Raw genomic sequence first — 19,898 nt, 5'->3', positions numbered from 1 at the left:
TTGTTGGAGGAGACTGCAAAGTAGATTCACCTCCTGCTACAGGAAGAAACTACTGTTGCCAGGGTGAAGGAGCATTTCCAGGGTGACCTCACTGGAATAGGAAGCAAAGAGAAAAAAAAGAGTCCTTTCTTCCTCCTCTGGCCTCACTATCTCCCTCTAGTGGCCCTTATTGGCAGAGCCAAACAGAGCCAGCTGACAAAGCAGAAATGTGATTTGCAGAATCCCAGTTCTAGCATCTCATAGCAGAAAGTAGGAGGGTAGATTTGGAGCGGAGAGACAATAACTTAATAACTAGCACGGGTTCCTTCATAACATATTAGAAAGAAGAGGTGGACTTAGGTGAGAGTTAGCTGGTATTCAAGCAGAGATGAAAGGGAAATAGAGAAAGTCCAGAGATGATGGGCCTTTCAGGGTCAGAAAAGCTGACTGATTCTGGACAACATATATAAGATTCAAAAAGGTCTTGAACATCAGGAGCTGAAAGATGTGATCACCTCTAAGGTGAACAATGTGGCCTCCCCACTTCTTATTTCACACAGCTTCAATATAGCCACCATTATGTTGAGAGTGAGACAAGGGGGTTGATGAAGCAAGTAAATATATCATCTTGAGAATTCTATCTAGGAAAGAACTTGAGTGTGGTTAGTCTCACAGGAATTTGACTAGAAGCAAATAGAGCAGAAATCTGTTGGTTAATTTTGTGTGTGCTAGGCCACAGTATGTGGATATTTAGTCAAATATTACTCTAGATGTTTCTGTGAAGGTATTTTTTAAAGATAAGATTGACATATAAAACAGTAGACTTTGAGTAAAGTAGATTATCAGCTATAGTGGGTGGGCCTCATCCAATCAGTTGAAGGTCTTAACAGAAAAAAGACTGTCTTCCCCTGAAAAAGAAGGAATTATACTGGCCGATTGCTTTCAGACTCAAACTGCAAAATCAACTCTTTCATGAGTCTCCAGGTGTTGGCCTACCCTGAAGATTTTGGACTTGCTAGCCTCCACAATCATGAGCCTATTCCTTGAAATCTCTCTCTCCATATACAGAGTCTGTCTGTCTGTCTGTCTGTCTGTCTGTCTGTCTGTCTATCTATCTATCTATCTATCTATCTATCTATCTATCTATCTATCTATCTATCTATCTTCCTATCTATCTATCAAATGTTTTTCTGGAGAACTCTAACACCAAAATGTTTCGAGGTAATTGTATTGCCAAAGAAACTATGAGCCCAAACAACAACAAAAAAAAGCCCCTGACTGCCTGAAATTCATATGAAATCTCTAGGGACCCTGAATAGCCAAAATAATTTTAAACAAGAAGAATAAAGTTGGAGATCTCATGCTTCCTAATTTCAAAACTTATACAAAGCTATAGTAATCAAAATAGTGTGGTACTGGCATAAAGATAAACATAGAGACCAATGGAATAGAGAACCTAGAAATTAACCCTTGCACATATAGTCAAATGATTTTGACAACGGCTCTAAGACCAGTCAATGGGGAAAGGATAGTCTTTTCAACAAATGGAACTGGGGAAACTGGATATTCACATGTGTAAGAATGAAGTTAGACCTTTACCTTAAATCACATATAAAAATTAACCCAAAATGAATAAAAGACCTAAATATAAGAATTAAAACTGTGAAACTCTTAGAAGAAAACATAGGGCAAAATCTTCATGACACTGAATTCGGCAATGATTTTTTGCATATAACACCAAAAGAAAAGGCAATAAGAGAAAAATCGATAAATCAGACTTTATCAAAATTTATATAAATATATAAACTCAACAACAACAAAAAACAAACAACCTGATTTAAAAATGAACAAAGGATCTGAATAGGCATTTCTCCAAAGATAAACAAATGGTCAATAAGCACTTGAAAAGATGCTCAACATCACTAAATCATTAGAGAAATGCAAACAAACCTACTTCAAACCCACTAGGGTGGTTATTATAAAACAAAACAAAATGAAACAGAAAATAAGTGTTATTTTCTTGTGAGAATGGGGAGAAATTTGAACCCTTGTGCATTGCTAATAGGAATGTAAAAATGGTACAATCACTGTGGAAAACAGTATGGCCATTCCTCAAAAAAATTAAGCACAGAATTATCATATGATTCAGCAAAATATACTTCTGAGTATATACCCAAAAGAAAGCAAGAACTTGAACAGGTATTTGTATACCAATGTTCATAGCAGCATTATTCACAATAGCCAAAAGGTGGAAGTTACCCAAGTATCCATTGACAGATGAATGGATAAACAAAATGTAGTATATACATAAAATAGACTATTACTCAGCTTTAAAAAGAAAGGAAATTCTACAATATGCATAAACCTTGAAGACATTTATTCTAAGCAAAATAAGCCAGCCACAAAAGGACAAATATTATATGATGCCACTTATATGAGGTACCTAGCATAGTCAGTCATAGAGACAGAAAGTAGAATGATGGTTGCCAGGGGCTTAGAGGAGGGGGAATGGGCAGTTACTATTGAATGGGTATAGAGTTTCAATCTGGGAGATGAAAAAGTTCTGGAAATGGATGGTAGTGATTATCGTGCAGCAATGTGAATATACTTAATGCCACTAAGCTTTACACTTAAAAATGATTTAAATGGTAAATTTTATGTATATTTTATACCCCCCTTCCCCAACAAGACTTTGGCTGGCCAAGGTTTAAAATAACTTTTAGGTCCCCATATCTGCAGCAGTAAGAACTGGGCTGTCAAAGCTGCACATTCTCCAAGGAGTTCTTACTTCCTAAAGCCCATCTCAGAAGTGACCAGGAAGGATAATCAAGGAAGAACTTCCCAGAGGGCATGAAGAACAGTGGATGAAGGAGTGCCTCATAGAACAAATCAGGATCTAATCAAGAAACTTCCCCTAGCCTTCGGTAAGAGGGCTTTTTTCTGACCAGTGGGGATTCAGAACTGCTTTGGACCAGTGACTGTTGTGTATCTTCCATTCTTTTCTGAATAGTTTGTATTAAGGTTACCCTAGTTTTGCTCCACCTTTGTACATTTTGTGTGTTTGTGGGGTACAGATAACTTTTCTTTTTTAGTTCAGGTATCACCATAAGGAACGATATTTGAAGCTGTTGAGAGACTTAGAGCTGAATATGGTGACTAGATTTGGGGTTATCTCTCTTGGGAAGGGCTGAATGTGTTCCGTGAGAAGAGCAGAAATAGGTATTTGGCTTAGAAAGACAGACTGAGACAGACTGTGACACACAAATATCTATTTCTTCCTAAACCCACAGCCAGACTTCACTTCCCAGTAGGGCTGCCAAATTTAGCAAATAAAAATATAGGATGCCCAGTTAAACTTGAATTTTGGACAAACAAAAAGAATTTCTTAGTATAAGTATGTCCTGTGCAATATTTGGAACATAATTATACTGAAAAAATATTTATCTGAAATTCTAATTTAACTGAGCATTCTGTACTTCATCCAGCAACCCTACTTCCCAGCCTCCTTTGCAGTTAGATATGGCCATGTGATGGAGTTTTAGCCAATGATTTAAATGAAAGCAATGTGCATCTCTTCCAACTCTGACCCCTTAAAACCTCTCTGAAAACAGAGGACTCTGAGCACTTAGAGGAGGGCAAAGTCACAAAATGTCAGAATCCTGAGTCCCAAGTCACTGAGTCCAACAGGATTCCTTCCCCAAGCCTGGACTAACCTATGATGCAAAAGAGAAAGAAACTTTGTTTTTAAGCCACTGAGTATTGGGAGTCATTTACTAGCCTCCTTTTCTCATTCTTTCTCTAACCTTAATAGCATATGACCCCGGTAACCATTTCTTTCTTCTTGAGACTCTTTCCTCCTCTGATATTATTCATTTCTGATCCTTTAATGGTAATGATGATGATAACAACAAATGGCACCGTTCAGTTCTTTCTTTGTCAGGTACTGTGCTAGTGCTCCATCTAGTGTCTCATTTAATCCTCCTAAATACTCTGCATGATAGGTGCCATCACCCCCTTTTTAGAGAAAGAGGTTTAGAGGAATTGGGTCACCTGCCCGAGGTTTTCCAGGCCTCCTGTCTCTACACTTTTCCTTTTTGACAATCCTATCCAATCTCACGGCAGATGGAATTATCATGTCTGTGTGGATGGCTTCCTGACCCTACTCCTTGTCTCCAGTTCCACGTTTCCTGGCATATGAATGAGCTGATGGAATTCAATCTGTCCAAAATACACCTGTTCCTTTATTAGTACTGTTCTAAACACTTTTCATTTAATTTCCACAAGTCTATATTATCATTCACACCCATGAGCTAAATAGTGTTATCCACGTTTTACATACAAGTAAACTGAGGCTTAGAGATTCAGTACCTGGCTCATGTTTACACAGCTAGTACACAGTAGAGCTGGGCTTGAGGCTGATTTCAAGACCTAGATCTCAATAATGACAATACCTCAGTTCCACTCAAACTGAACTCTCCCTGTCCCGTATCTCACTCATACTCATTCTCCGCTCTTAACTTTCAAATCCTACCTGTCCTTCAAAGGCCATTTCTCTAGGAATTCTTTTTGGGTAGTCCAAGCTAGAAGAGACCTCTGCCTTGTGTGAATTTTGAGTACTTACTCTGTACCTCACTTACCTTTTCCTAAGCATATAGGTAAAACTTTAATTCATCCTTATCATAAAAAGTCCAAGTAGAGAGATATAGAGCAAGACATTTAAGTATCCTTTCATTCCCCAGAATTGATCAGCTTCTACCTTGATTAATGTTTCTGTGTATTTGCCAGCAACTCTTATGAGACAGTTATTTGAGGATGGGCGGCATAGCGAGTCATCTCCATTCCTTTAAAATAGGAGTAAACAATTGCTGAAAGAATCAATCAACTTCAAATCCCTTGAGCTTGCACACACTACAGTTTTAGATGAAGGTGAGAGGGTCTGTTGAGAAAAGGAGTGATTTTTTTTCCCCAGGGGGACTGGTAAAGACATGTCAAACACTCCCTCTCCTCCCGCCTTCATTAAAGAACAAAAAAGCATCTCCTTCTAGGTACATGAAGTGTCTGGTTTCTGTTTTAGCTGGGTCTCAGAAGGAAATGACTTTTCTCTGAAATTGTAGACGCCCAACCCAGCTGCAGCATTGTTAGACCTCAGGGTAAACAGGAAGCTTCCTGCCTTGGGCCCTTCATGTCCCTCTCCTAGACTATTAAAGACTGTTAATAGGATGGTAAAAGGACAGCTGCTGGCCATAAAATCAGCCCATTCCTTAGCTACTTAGAGAACAGCAACTAGATCCCTCCAAGGTCAGAGAGAAAACTGTGTCCTCGTCCAGGTCACACCAGGTGTGTCCACTTAGCTGGGGTCATTACCTCCTCTAAAATTAACTGTATCTATAATTGTCTTTGCCGAACACGGAGTGATTTAGTTTCTTGGTATTAGTTGACAAGATGAGATTCCCATTTATAGGGTCTCTGGTCCTTGAAATCACTTTTCTGGGGGTGATGAGATCTAGTGTGAAGGTTAAGCTGAGACTGCTAGAGCAGTGAAATCACTTCCTACCCTGTGGAGTCTGAGTCACCTCTTCCAGTGGGGGTACAATCAGTCCTGACTATCCCCTAAGAAGAGGCAAAGAGGAGAATCCACAAGAGCAAAGATTCTAGTGCTCCTACCTCTGCAATGAAGAGCTGAAACAGGACCTCGGCTCTTCCTGCACTCAGGGTGGAAGTCCTTGGATTTGCAGCTGTTGGTGAGGATGGAGGGAACAGTTTCTGCCAACTGAAGGAATACTAGGACAGAGATGATCATCTTTTGCCAAGAAGGGCACTCGGGTGTCTTGGCAGAAGGCAGAGGGCTGCCCCAATCTGTGTGTACATTTTCAGAAGCATTTGACTCTGGACCAAATTCTCTCAGCTGTGCTAAAGCTGGGGCAATGGATGGGAAATGCTTATTGGCCAGGCTGACTGGAAGCTCCAACAGAGGGTGCTGGGGCTCAGCCAGGAGCTTCCTTTCAGCTGGCAAGTTTAGCTTTCTGTCATGGTCAGAGGGAGCGTGTCAAAATTCCAGTTCTCAGAGTTCTCCAGAAGCTGCCGATGATTAACCATTTATTTTGAAGTTTCTGCTTGTTTTAATTTTTCAATCCAATGAGTTATAATGATGCTGAGACTCTTACTTGACTCAAAGAATGAGCAAAAATAGCTCAGCAGGGGTCAATGATCTTAGTGCCATTGAAATGATGGGCTCATAACCAAAGGGGGACAGGCAGATACCATTTCATTCAACCTTGGACTTACCTACAATTTATCAATTCATGCTGCCATGCTGGCTCCTTTGACCCTTATGTCTACCAATCAAGCAAGCACAGACACTTGGGCACAGCAGGAAAACTAGTCACCGCTTTGATCATTTAGTTGTCCGGTACAGGTTTACTTATGCAGGCCAAGGAGCCTTATTTGTCGGGTGTTGCCGCTTTCCCTCATTCAAAGGAAAGGTCACTTAAGTTACTCCTCAGAGTTGTACCCAAGGAGAGGGAGAGTTTCTTCTAAGTGCTGAAAGCAGAACTGAATCTTTTCTCCTAAAATCACATATTTCAGCCTCTACATATGCATTTAGACTGGGATGGCTTCACTGTTTAAGGCAGCTCTTCAGATCTTAGAGCAGAAAGGGACCTATAAGAGATTATACAGTTTACTCATCCCTAACCCCCTAACTGGATAACATCATTTCCCCTAGTTTCAGAAGAGGTAACTATGTCTCTGAAAACTCTCTCAAGGTCACATAGCTGGTAAAGTGGGTTCTACTGAGAGGACTAGGATCTAGGTCTCCTGCCTCCTTATGCAATGCTCTCTTCTTTATTGTGACTTTCTCCCCCAAGTAATTTATATTATTTTTGAAAAGATAATTGATGCTTATATAACCGAAAGTTGTTTAATTTGTATATCTTTGTAAGACTTTTTTCTATAACTAAATGAACAAATAATGAAAAAAATCATCAAAGAACCCATGTCCCACTTAGAAAGGAAGTTCCCACTTTACTTACTACTGCCACTACACTGCTCAGACTTCCTCCATCATGTGTGCACGATTACCAGCCAGTCATCTAGAGTCTTTGATGAAATTTACATTTAAATAATTTACATTTAAATTTACATGTGGGTCAGTGGTTAAGTTTAAGACTATCTCTGCTGTGCTTGCTTGGTAAGACAGATCCAGGTGCACTTTAGACTTGGAATAAGATTTCTTCACTTACTGTGAAAATAGTTACTACTCTAAAATTTTCCATAGCCAGGATCAGAAGGGGCTTTCTAGTGGCTCATACTGCTCCCATTCCTAACCAGCCTTCGAACAGAAAGAGGTTCTAATGGACACAGAAAGGATCCCAAGGCAGTGCAGGCAATCCCATTGTGAATTGATACTTCCAGACCCCTGGTTAATTCTGCTTCAAGTTTGTCCCCTGAGACTCCAGGTCACGTCCAAGGCAGGAAGTTGCAATGTAGGAGTAGTCCCAGGAGCCAGTAAGTCAGGAAGTAGCCTAGAATGCAACGTGTGACTAGAGAACAGGTTTTCCAGTTGTATAAAAGTCCCACAATAGAATTTCTGGAGACCTTTTGTCCCGGTGGGGAGTCCCCCGCAAGAGGCTTCCAAGGCACAGTCTCTAGGGATCGCAGCAGTGGCTCTTGATCCTGAAGCAAGTGAGCTGGAAACCAGTACACAATAGGAGTGGAAGAGCCCAAAAACCTGGTGAGAACCTGAAAATCATAAGAGGGGGAAACCCACACATTTATTGGAATGTCACTGCCTCGAACTGGACCAGCCTGGGGATTCCCTGCTGCTGGGTGAACTATAACCCCATGACTAGAAATGTATTATACTGGAAAGGAAATTTAGTAGAGTTAGGATCTGCCTTAGAAAGCTGTATGTGACACCAGCCAGGTGACTTCAGTGTCACAAGTAAACATAGCTACAGACTAATTACCACAATAATGGGCCAATCAATACAAAAAACGTTATGGGGTCCAATTTTAGCCCAAAGCCTGGACTCTAAACTCTAGGATGTGATGTGGTGTTTTCGGAACCTGAGGTAGTTCCCTCATCCCATGGGGATGGCGAAGCAGAGGAAAAGGTTGCAGGGGATATTATGGTTCAACGCTCTCCCTCTTAGGGGAGTTCAGAGCCAACTCTCCTTCATCTAACCTGGAAACTCTAAGCTTTGCTGGTATTCCCTCTACTAGTTAATCCAGCTACAAACACAGAATGCTACTTCCAATTTCCCCTATGCCTCTTACTCACACAGCTCAGAGAACTTTATAAATAGCCAATGTGCACCTCCAAGAGGCAGCAACTCCTGAGGAGTGCACAGCATGGAGACAAAAAGACTTCCTCGGGGTTCTGTTAAAACTAGGTCCACAGCCAGGAGCAAAATAAAAAACCCTGAAGGTATGATCAAACCCTTCCTATCTCTCTATATACCCACCACCACCCCGAACAGTGCACAAGTTTACCTCTTCTGAAAACCGAGCGCCTGCCAGAGCTCAGAGTACCTCAGAAGGTCAACATTCGAATCGACATTCTGGGTATAACTGTGTATCAAGAGACGGTCTCAGACATACTCTCTGTGCTTATTCCTGTCTCGGTCTGAGCAGGTCCTTTCACAATTCTCATGTCCTTGCACATGCCCTTCCATTTGCCCAGAACAGTCTTCCTGTGCTTCTTAGAGGGAATTCCCTCTTACGCTTCAGTACCCGGCCTAACTACCATACCACATCCTCACCTCCTTCAGTCAGTTAGCTCCTTTTTCCTCTTTGTTTCCATAATACTTTGTCTCAAAACAGCAATTCCTCTTCCATCCCACTGTACTATAATTTTATCTGTTAAATGTCTGTCTCCCCATTTCAACCATGAAACCCACTAGAAAAGCAATCTTATCTTATTCATATGAGTTCCATCCTCAGTGGTCTGACCCATGGTCTGGCACAAAGAAAGCCCCCAAACAGTTGTTGAATGAATAAATTAGGTACAGGTCACACAAATAAGGGAAGTTAGCTGTCTTCCCTGTTCCTGGTCCAGGAGTTTTACCTGTATTCACACCCTATTCCCAGCCAGGAATCCACCTCACCTGAACGTGCATGCACAGACTGCCAAACAGCAGCAGCACCGCAGCATGGACTAAGTACACAAACACCCGAGGACTCAGGAATCCAGGCTCAGGCTTCTCCAAGTTCTCACTCTTCTCGCTCCTTTGCATCCCAAGTGTCAGGCAGAGCCAGGGGTGGGTGGTCACATATGTCCAAGTTGCCCAGACAACCAGTATAGCCACTGGTGCAGCCAGCAGAAAATTGGGTATTTGCTTGAACTGATAGTATCTCAAAAAGCCAACATTCCAGTAGATATCCTGGATATAGCTGTATATTAGGGGAAGTTCCCAAGAGCACCAAGGTGGCTTGTTTCCACCTGCAATCCGGTAGCCCTTGTCCACAGCTAACTGCAGCAAGGGCTTAGGGATAGGGTGGACTGAGCCTGGCAGACAGAACTGGGTGTAGGCATAACACTGAAAGAGGACAAAAGGAAGGCCAAGTGCAAACACGGACAGGAACATAGAGCCCATCAGCTTCAAGAGCTGTTTCAGGGGATTGAGCACCATGAGAGAAGAGAAAAAGCCCTGGCACTGAGAATGCACAAGGAAGCCAACGCTGACCAGCCCATTGGAGCGTACACCAGTGGCAAGAGCAAAGAGGAGTCCACTAGTCCAGCTTCGACCCCTTTCCAGCTGTCCCATGGCACTGAATGTCAGGAGGGCAAACAAAGCTTCCGAGTAACCGGCGGCCAGGAAGACATTGGCAGGGCTGAGGCAGAAGAGCAGTGCTCCGTAAAAGGCCTGGCGGGGGCAGTGCAAAACCAGACAGCCCAGGTCATGAAGTGCAACTGCAGCCAGGACAGAGAATAAGGAATTGAGCAATGCTACTGAGATTAACAAGCAACTCCGCAGGCTCAGTAACTCCCAGAGGGGTCTCAGCAGTTCAGTCCCCACCAACAGAGCCAGGGGGAAACCAGGGAAGAAGGCAAAGTTGTGTTCATACAAGTAGCCATGCTCAGCAATGAACAGGAAGTGTTCAGCATCCCAGTGGGACAGGCCACCCAGGAGACCTTCCACAAGTTGGTCCACAGAACCCGAGGGGGTGAGGCGAGGAGGAGCGAAGGCTTCTGCATGGTGATCTGGGATGATGGCATTGAAAAGAGCCTGTGGGATGAAGGAATAATAGTAAATATTATTACTATTTAATAAAATGAGGAAGAACAGACTTGCTGGGGGCAATCGGGAGTTCAGTTTTGAACTAGTTAAGTTTGTGTTGGACACTCACTCTAGTGCAGAGGCCCATGAGGCAGTGAGATATACGAGTCTGAGGGTCAGGAGAGCAATCAGGGCTGGAAATACAAATTTAGGAGTCATAGGTACATGGGTAGTATTTAAAGGTGTGATACAATGAAAGCACTAGAGAGAAAGTACAGATAGAGAAAAGAAGAGATCCGAGGACTGGGCCCTGGGTCCAGCAGTGAAGATAAAGAAGGAATGGTTAGTGAACTAGGAGGAAAACCAGGAGAGCATGGTGTCTTAGAACCAAGTGAAGCAAGGGAGTGGTCAACTCTGTTAAATGCTGCCGATAGGTCCAGGAAGATGGAGACCGAAAACTGACCACTAGATTTAGCAATGTGGAGGTCACTGGTGATTTTGAGAAGAGCTATTACAGTGGAGCAGAGGAGAGAGAAGATCGCCTGGACTGGGTTCAGGAGAGAAGGGGAGAAAGGAGATAGTGCATACAACTATTTGGAGAAGGTTGACTCTAAAGCAGAGCAGAGAAACAGGGTAGTAGGTGAATGACAATGTGAGGTCAAGATAAATCTTCTTCTTTTAAGGTGGGAGATATCTGTTTGCCAATGGGAATAATCCAGTGGAAAGAAAACCACTGAGTATGCAGAAAAGAGAGAGGAGAATTGTTGGAGCAGGCGAAAGGGGATAGAATCTGCTGCACAGGTGGAGGAGCTAGTCTTAGAGAGGAGGACCGACAGTTCACCCAACCTTCTATAGTAAAGGCACAAAGGTGACCATGTAGGTATGCTGATGGATGCGGTAGGAGCATACAGACTGCTTCTATTTTTCTGAGTTTTCACTCAGGAAAGCAATTTGGAGAAAAGGTGTTAGAGACTTGAGCAAAGAGGAACACGCATAAAATATTTGATCTATGACCCTAGTCCTCAAAATAGGCTGTGCACTGGGATTACTCAGGGAGTTTAAAAATACTGATGCTTGTGTCCCTCCCCCAGAGTTAATGATTTAACTGGTATATTTTCAGGGATCATTTCTATAGTTTGTTACTAGAGAAATTTCTCTGAACATGTTGAGTATCCATACCAGACAAGATAGACTTTAAAACAAAGGCTATAACAAAAGACAAAGATGGACCCAGTAATCCCACTTCTGGGTATTTATCTGAAGAAACCCAAAATACTACTTTGAAGGGACATGTGCATCCATATGTTCATTATAGCATTATTTACAACAGCCAAGATATAGAGGCCACCTAGGTGTCCATCAATGGATGAATAGATAAAGAAGAGGTGGTATATATATATGTGTGTGTGTATATATATATATATATATATATACCTATACATATACATATATATATATACACATATAATAGAATATTACTCAGCCATAAAAAAAAAAAAAGGAAATCATGCCATCTGCAACAACATAGATAGAACTAGAGAGAGGGTACTGTGCTGAGTAGAGTTAGTCAGACAGAGAAAGACAAATGCCATATGATTTCACTTATATGTGGAATCTAAAGAACAAAATAAAACAGAAACAAACTCATAGATACAGAGACTATTTTGAGGGTTGCCAGAATATTTGGGGGATTGGGGGAGTGAGTGAAAAAGAAGAGGGGATTAAGAAGTACAAAATGGTAGTTACAAAACAGTCATGGGGATATAAAGTATAGCATAAGGAATATAGTCAATAGTATTGTAATAACTATATACGGTGTCAGATGAGTGATCTGACACCGTATATAGTTATCGGAGTGATCACTTCATAAGTTATATAAATGTCTAATCACTATGTTGTATACCTGAAACTAATATAATATTGTATATCCACTGTAACTAAAAAAAATGTTTTTTAAAAAAAACTGGTATGGGATACAGCCTGGGCACTGATATATTTTTAAACTCCCTCAGGTGATTCTGATGTGCAGAAAATTTGAGAGAATGGGGATGGGAGTGAATGGACCAGGGAAATACACTAAAGATTGCCAAGTAGCACTAAAAGGACTCGCTTCAGTTAATGATCTTGAATGAAAAGAAACTAGTTAATACAGCTGTATTTTTCTCTGATCAGATGCAGGCATGGAATGGGCAGAGAACTAAATTTAACTGAGATTAGGCTTTTGTCTTGTGAACAAGACACAAGGAAAAGGAAGCAAGCAAGTTGTGTGGGCATGCATGATGGACCATGGACTCTAAGCTGGTAAGATGCAGAGCTATAGCCATGAACTGTGCGAGGGTCAGTGAAATGGTGATAGAACCAATGGATTAGAAATCCTGAGGAGTTAGAAGAATCATTAGAGCTGTGAGTTACTAGAGGGAGTGAGCTGGAAAGACAAGAGATAGTGGTCAGGTATATCAAATTTATTAATATTCAAACCATCGAGAAATCAACTGTTGTGCTGGAAAGAGTAACAGTGAATCAGGAGCTAAAATCTTCAAGGAATGAAGAGGAATGAGCTGTCATTAACAGAAATGGCAGCAACAATGAAGGGTAACTGACAATATATTCTGATGTTATAAGCTTTAAAGCTAGAAGGAGGGATAATGAAATAGCATTATTGATAAATGTCTTTTTGCCCCATTAGACTGTCGGCTACTTAAGGGAAAAGAGACCATGACTTTTTATACTCACGAACTAGCACAGTTCTTAGAACAGAGTAGGTACTTAATAAAATTTTGTGGTTGAGTGAACAGTCTAGAGAAAACATCCTCATTTCCAAATAACCAGTTGAATTAGAACCCGGCTGTCCTGGTTCCATATCCCAGATGCTGATTCACAGTATTGCTCCATTGGTTCTGTCAATCACTCAACTGATGCTGGTTCAAAGGTATCATAGAGTTAGTTTCCAGCCTGGCACCAAGAGTATGACCTTATTTTTAAGGCTCTTTCTCTTTTTGGTCTTTTTTTTTTTTTTTTAAATCGGACCACTTCAAACAGTGAAAACAAATGGGACATGAGTGACAGTCACAGATAACAGCTCCAGTCTCCAAGTTAAAGACACTTTTACCTAAGCCTGGGACCCACCAGAGCCTGCTACGTCTACTAGAGAGGGAGGCAAGAGGAGCGGTTTCCACAAAGGAACCAGCTCTGAGCCTCAGAGAGAATGGAGCTTGTGATAAAAGGTACACACAATTATGCTAATATAACATACCTAGAGTGTCAGCTATATTCAACAACGCATACTGAGGACCTACTAAGCGCTGGGCACTGTGCTAGGCACCGCATATAATTCATAAACATATAAAATTTGATTAAAATACGTATAACGGCAGTCTTGGAGGGGAAAGGGAGTTGCAAAAGTGCAAATGCATTCTGAGGACTGTGTGGGTGAGGCAGCAAGGGGAAGACACCTGGGGAAGAGTAGGAACCATTGCTGACTAAACGAATATACAGATGGTCTCAGGACAGTGCCACCTCTCTCCCACTGAACTGACTGACACAGAGCTTGGTCTCCTGGTAAGGGGACCCAGGGCAATGCTTTGAGAGCTCATACCCTAAAGGCATCTCTGGTTACAGAACATCATGGTCTTTTGGAAAGACCACTAGCTCAGGAGTTAGAAAACGTGAGGTCTGATTCTGGCCCTTCTCTAACTTGCTATGTGACTTTAGGGAAGCCATTTAACTTTTCCAGGCCTCTGCGGTTTCATGTGTAAAACAAGGGATGAATAGACCTTTTCTAAGATTCCTGACAACTTACTTTTCAGCTATGAAGTCTAAGTGTCTACGGTTTCAACCGCATGGAGGCGTACACTCGGAAGGCTGAAAGAAGATGAGAACTATTCTTAGAGCCTAGCCCAGTCATGTGGCAACAGCATGTTTAGGACAAAAGATAAGAGACTGACCTGGAGCACCAGAGTCAAGACACGGCAGCTGATCGCAAACCTCAGCACCTCTTTCCGGGATGGGTCCAGGGGCCACATCTTGTCACCACCAGGAAAGCAGGGATGCTGCTGCCAGGACTGAGCTCCCTCAGGCTTCTAAACGCCAAAACCCAAAGGAGAAATGTCACACATTGGTTGAAAGTAAATTCTTGAAAGCATTCTTCACAAGAGGCTCCCCCTTCAGTATTAGTAGGCGAACTTAACCACCTAACTTCCCAGATGAGGGAAAAGCATCTTGCAGGCAGATGTCATTTAGTGTCTCTCTGAAGTACTGTATTCTTGCTGGGAAAGTTCCACACAGGCATGAAACTGGGAAGCAAAACTCGCAGGAAGTCTTTAAAAAGGCTGCTGAGTGCCCTTTGCAGGAACTAAAGACCTAGGTTCAAATCCTAGCTCTGTTTGGCTCAGACGTTCTCATTTAGACCTTCTGAGCCTCAATTCTTTATGTATAAAATAGGAGCAGATTATTTTGCCTGTCTCACAAAATTGTCAGGGTGGTGAAATGGACAAGAGTGTGAAGTACTACCACATCTACATTATGGTTGCTATTATTTGGTGTGTGCGCCCTTCCTCCTGCCCAGAATAATAAACCAGGTCCCAAACCAGAATCCCAAAAATGGGGCATAGAGTGAACTAAGAAACCATAATAACTACACACTCTAGCTTAGCTCTCTGATGTGTGTTCAGCTGGTCTGTTAAATTAAGTGGAGAAGGAAAAGAAAACCACCACTCTGCAGGAGTTCAGCCAGCTCACATTGCTAAAACAAACTTAGTAGGAAGACAGAGTTGTCTACTAGGGATGGAGAAAACTTATTTCTCATCTCTTTATTGGAATGGCAGCAACATATAAACAATTGCAAAGCCATTCTGAGGCAAGGAATGCACCTTAAGGCATTATTTTTTATTAACAATTCGTTTGGCTAAAATAAGTAGCAATGGCTCCCACAGATCTAGTCTGGGACATCAGAAGGGAGGGTAAGAGCATATGAGGCAGCTCACCAAGCTGGGGTGAAGAACTATCCCTAAAGGAAAAAATACTTAAACTGAGAAATTAACAAGGAGGGCTGGTATCAAACCTTTAGGTACCACTTGTTTCTGGGATTCTTCTCTGACCCTCACTAGACTATGCGATATGCTCTCATTGCACTCTGCCATGTGGTCTTTACTGCTATTGCTTAATTAAGTTGCTTGTGAGGCAGGGGCTTTATCTCGCTCACAACTATATCCCCAGGACCTAGCATATAAACAGGCATTTTAAGCCCCTGTTCTGAGTGGAAGTGGTAAGAACAGGATATGGCATCATCAGTTCATTGGCTCTGGATATAAAATCACTGCTCCAAGTATCCCTCCCACCATCCTCATGTTAAGAGCAAGACTATTCACAGAAGCCATAGGAAAATAAAATTTCTCCAGAAAGGGAGCGAGATTTGCCAATAGCAACAGTACTTATCCTCAGCACAAGGGGGCGCCTGCTGCTTACTCCATCACCAGGAAGCCTAGAGGAAGGGAGGGGCCACAAACGCCACACCAGTCTGCTCATCAAAATTCAGTTCAAAGGCTAGCTTCTGAAAACCCCAGAGAGCGGAGGTAGTCTGTGAATCTACCCAACATTTCCAACACCTGACTAGTTTTATAGAGGTGAGTCGCAGAAACAGACACAGCCAACCAAACACAGCCGCTGGTTCTCTATCCTAGGGTGAATTCACTTTTTCCCTTCTTCACTTTCCACCCACATGTAGAAGAGAAATTAGGAACAGAAAAGCACTTAACCCACCTCTGCCTCTTCACCAGGCTGCCATTCTTCCTTTCCTCTCTGCAGAGTCAAGCTTTAGCCCCAGCGACCACAGGAGACTTGTATTGTAGCTTACACTTAATTTACAGGTAAACCAAGTAAAAACAAAATAAAGCCAGTGAGTTCTCCCTTTCAGCTAATTGCCAACCTCACGTCCCAACAACCACTTTGCCAAATCACAGACTCTTAACTGGCAGGACACTTGAAGAGTAACTAGTTTTACTTTATTTTCCCGTGAGGTAAATATGCCCCAGAGAGGTGAGTAATAAAAATCTCCATAGCTTTGACATTATAGATTTCATTAGACCCTGTGAGGCCTGTATAATTGCCATCGCCATTTTATGGATATGGAAACTGAGGCTCACTGGGGTCAAGTGGCACACTCAAAGCTATATTTAAAGAGAAAGTTCTGAGTTTTTTTTTTTTTTTATTCTGAAACTTAATGGTCTTCCCACCAGGCCTCACCCCAGCCAAGATGTGCTGTTTCTGAGCCAGGATTACAACCCAGGTCTCTCAACTCCTAGCCTAGTAGTTGTCCAACGACAGAGCATGCTCTTGCTGGGTATGCTTAGGGCAGGGTGTCGCCTATCTGAGAATACAGAGAAGCCTGCTGATTTCGAGTCTGGATCCTCTGGGTAAGACATCTTCTGTGGGATGGGGAAATAGCTCTGCCCAAGAGTCCTTGGGGCCAGAGGCCTTGCGGGCTGCTGGCCATCACGAGCCAGGGGCCGCTTTCTGCCAGCCCAGCCAGGTCTAAAGACTCTTCTTGCCTGCTTCTTTCGGGTACAGCCCCAAGCGGGGATCGGGCATCTACTCTCCCCAAAGAGGCCAAGGTCCAGGGGCTATTTCCGAGGGAGCCGGTGTGGCCTGACCCGACTACAGGGCCGGAAGGCAGGGGAAGGCGGGAGGCTGTAAAGGAAGAGGCGGCACCCCGAGGCCGCAATGGCGGAGGGGCGGGACTCCCCGCTTCTCGGCAGCCTCCGCCTCATGTCCCTCGGCCTCCGTTTGACAACCTCCCTCCCCCAAGAACTCCAGGGCTCCCACGCTGGCGCCGGGTCCCCAGCGCCCGCCACTCTCAACCTCCAAAGCAGGGCCCGAACCGCAGCTCCTCCATCCGGGACTCCGAGCGGCCTGCGCCTGTGCACTGACTCCGCCGACGGCGGCCCCGCCCCTCTCCTGCCCGGACTTGGAGCCGCCCCGCCCCCTCTGCGGCGGCCATGTTGACTCCGAGTGGGGCGGGTACGACGGAGCCCCATGACTCCGGGCCCTCAACCTTGGCGCCTCTACGCCTTGGTGACACCTTAAGAGTTCCCTCTTGTACTGCACGCTCTTCAAGGCCCCCTCCCCCACCATCAGTTAGTCCTCCGGGGCTACTGTCTCAGAGTCGTGTTCTTGCCCCAGTTCCACCCCACAAACATCCACTGAGTTTCCATGTGTGCGGAGGCTCTCGGAGTTGAGGGGCTGGCCAGTGGTTTCTTCACCGAAGCAAGAGCCGCATTTTCCCTGCTGTCAGGCAACAACAGCTCAGCACAGGGCCTGGCACACAATAGATGTTCTCCGAATAGAAAGAAAAGACTTCTTGGGGTTTCTGTGGCCAGCAGCGGCACCCTGCGTCCTGGGTGTGAAGAAAGCAGGGGATCCCCCTGACTTTCCCCTCCAGCTACCAGGGACCTTCTGTCCTACTTCAGTTCTCAGCCCCACCTCAGGTGGCTAATGAGGATGGTGAAGGAAACTTCAGAGAACACCCTCGCCAGGACTCCTTTCTCCTTCCTCATTCAAGCAGTTTTTCTCTTAGGAAGTGGGACCAAAAAAGAAGAAGAAAAGGAGCTAACTCAACAAAACCGTCTGTTAGGGAGGAGCAGCCAGTTGGTACCCCTGTAACGGAAACTGTTAGAACAACTTTGCACCCTCCTTAAAGGAAATAGATAATAAATCCTTCTCCGTTGGTGGATTTCTTGTTTCTCAGGATTCCAAAGCCTGCGGTTTCAGTTATCTGCCCTCCAAACGATGTTAGGGTCTGGGTTAGCCTCTGGCCACAGCCCTGGCTGAGGGAGGGGTTTATCTTCTGCAACCACTACTCATGTGGGTGGGAACAAAGAGATGGTTGCTCTCTCTCAGGCAAAGGAACTAGCCCAGATCAGTTTTGTGGGGGCCATGGACTGTGTCTTTTGATTCTTTATAACTTAGTTCAGGCCTTGAGAACTAAACTGTCCTCAGGTATTTGCTGTGTATAAGGTGACTAAAGTATAGGTCACATTTTAATCATTCATTGGAGGAGAAGGGAAAAAATGGAGTTTAGAAGACTCTTCCCCCATTTTTTCAGTGACACACACTTTGAGTTCCAAAGGCCTGTGAGTGAATAGACAAAGCTGTGGGGCACACTCTTGACTGAAGCCTGAGGTTGTGGCTTAAGGCTCTAGAAGTCCGTGAGCCTCCAAGCAGCACTTTGTTTGCAAAGATAAAACTGAGAAATGAACTGTCCTTGCTTTGTGAATTCACAGGGGGAAAAGACATGCATTTCTTAAGGTTCTCTCTGTCCACCCCAAATTCTTTCAAAAATCTTTGTAAAAAGGACAGGGGTCCCTTGCGACAAGTCAGAATGTTTTCTAAAAGCTCAACTGTCAACCTTTAGAGGTAGAACTTTGTCCAGATACTCAGCTTTACTTTCCTGCAATTTCTCCTTCCTTTTCTTCTCTGCTATCAACACCCCCCCACCCCCCTGCCCCCGGCTCTTCCGCTCTGCTTCCTGTTTCATTTTCTGGCTCCTGCTCTGACAGGAAAACAAGGAAGCTGAATCTTGTGCTCTCAAAGCCCTGGCTTGTCAGAATGGAAGAAGACTAGGTGGGAATGGGAGGGAGTTCTGGGCCTCCAAGGCTGTGAGTAAGTAGTGGAGGAGGCAGCTCTCTCCATTCTGCTTTCAGAGTCGGCAGCTAAAATGGAGCCTGCATCTATCTACACAGGGAGCCAGCTGAGCGACCAGCATTGTGGAAGAGCCAGGGAGACAGAGACGCATCCCAGGGCTCCAGAAAGACTCTGTACCATGGACATAGCCAGTTTCATTAAGAAGCAAATATCCCACACCACTAAGAAACACTTTCATAATACAAAACCCCCTGACCTAAACAAATGTAAGAAATGCATCGCTATTTCTAGAATCCTAGAATGTAAGAGATTAACAGCATTTCTGTTTCTTGTACTTGCCTGGCTCTGCTCTTGCTGTTTCTCCTGCTTGAAACACTTCACTGCCAGACCACCCTTTGGCCAGCCCCACTACATTCAGATCTCGGCTGAATGTCACCTCCTCAGAGAGGCCTTCCTTGACTACCTGGCCACACCCCCACCCTATACTATCCCATCACCCTGTTCAGTTTTCATAGCACTTATCACCACCTTGTTGTCCTGTCCATGAATTTTACTCATTTCATCATGTTTTCCTCTTAGGGAATGTAAGCGCTATGAGAAGTGGGGGCCTTGTTCAAAGTATTACCAGCATTAGAACAGTGCTTTGCACATTGTATGTACTCAATGAAGATCTGGTGAATAGATTCATTTAATCTGATACGTATATTTCATGGATGAGAGAACTAAGACTCAGAGAGGAGGAGTGATTGGCTTAAAGTTACACAGCTAGTGGCAGAGGTGAGACTTGAATTCAGGTCTCTAGCCTCCCAGGCTGGATTTTTCTATCACACTACACTATTTTTTCTCAGGTTTGCCTCTTTTCCTCTCCCTTTTTTTTCCACATGACTAAGTCTTTACAGGTTATGCCGAGAATACTACATAGAGCACACCGACTCCTACCTATTCTTTCCTCCACTAAATTTCTATCTTATCTGTTTGATTTATTCAACAATAGGAGGGCCTACTATGTGACAGAGGATGAGGATGTAACACTGAGCAAGATAGACACACAGACCTTGTCCT

The 19,898-nt window shown here is 43.7% G+C and overlaps 1 protein-coding gene and 1 long non-coding RNA gene across 5 annotated transcripts; one reads left to right on the top strand and one right to left on the bottom strand.

Annotated features, from left to right (window-relative positions):
* Positions 1-4,200: 4,200 nt before the first annotated feature.
* On the bottom strand, positions 4,201-17,144 carry PIGV (phosphatidylinositol glycan anchor biosynthesis class V). 4 transcript variants are annotated; one of them, XR_002779731.1, is made up of 6 exons: positions 17,075-17,144; positions 15,957-16,051; positions 14,144-14,278; positions 9,087-10,208; positions 5,644-7,719; positions 4,201-4,820 (listed from the first exon to the last, which is right to left on the bottom strand). XR_002779731.1 is itself a non-coding variant. In XM_011357674.2 (5 exons), the coding sequence occupies exons 3-5, from the start codon at positions 14,219-14,221 to the stop codon at positions 7,438-7,440; spliced, it is 1,482 nt and encodes a 493-aa protein (XP_011355976.1). In that variant the 5' UTR covers positions 14,222-14,278; positions 15,957-16,051; positions 17,075-17,144; the 3' UTR covers positions 4,201-7,437. The 4 variants fall into 4 exon arrangements, 3 of the variants coding, with proteins under 3 accessions (XP_011355976.1, XP_023384953.1, XP_011355977.1); XM_011357674.2 differs by having other exon boundaries at positions 4,201-7,719; XM_023529185.1 differs by having other exon boundaries at positions 4,201-7,719; positions 17,055-17,114.
* LOC111738185 lies at positions 15,060-17,912 on the top strand. The gene is made up of 3 exons (XR_002779732.1): positions 15,060-15,820; positions 16,433-16,609; positions 17,002-17,912. It is a non-coding gene; the product is annotated as an uncharacterized LOC111738185 (long non-coding RNA).
* Positions 17,913-19,898: the final 1,986 nt, after the last annotated feature.

This window comes from Pteropus vampyrus, unplaced genomic scaffold (genome assembly GCF_000151845.1).
Source record: "Pteropus vampyrus isolate Shadow unplaced genomic scaffold, Pvam_2.0 Scaffold36, whole genome shotgun sequence".
Classification (NCBI taxonomy): domain Eukaryota; kingdom Metazoa; phylum Chordata; class Mammalia; order Chiroptera; family Pteropodidae; genus Pteropus; species Pteropus vampyrus.
This window is presented reverse-complemented; position numbering and strand designations above follow the sequence as displayed.

Bases quoted from the DNA above. Each gene is read 5' to 3' on its own strand.
- PIGV (XM_011357674.2), bottom strand. From the start codon at position 14,221: ATGTGGCCCCTGGACCCATCCCGGAAAGAGGTGCTGAGGTTTGCGATC. The intron at 10,209-14,143 runs GTCAGTCTCTTA...TTCATCCCACAG, and splicing joins TCTTGACTCTGGTGCTCCAG to GCTCTTTTCAATGCCATCAT. The intron at 7,720-9,086 runs GTGAGGTGGATT...TATGATTTTCAG, and splicing joins GTCTGTGCATGCACGTTCAG to GTTCTCACCAGGTTTTTGGG.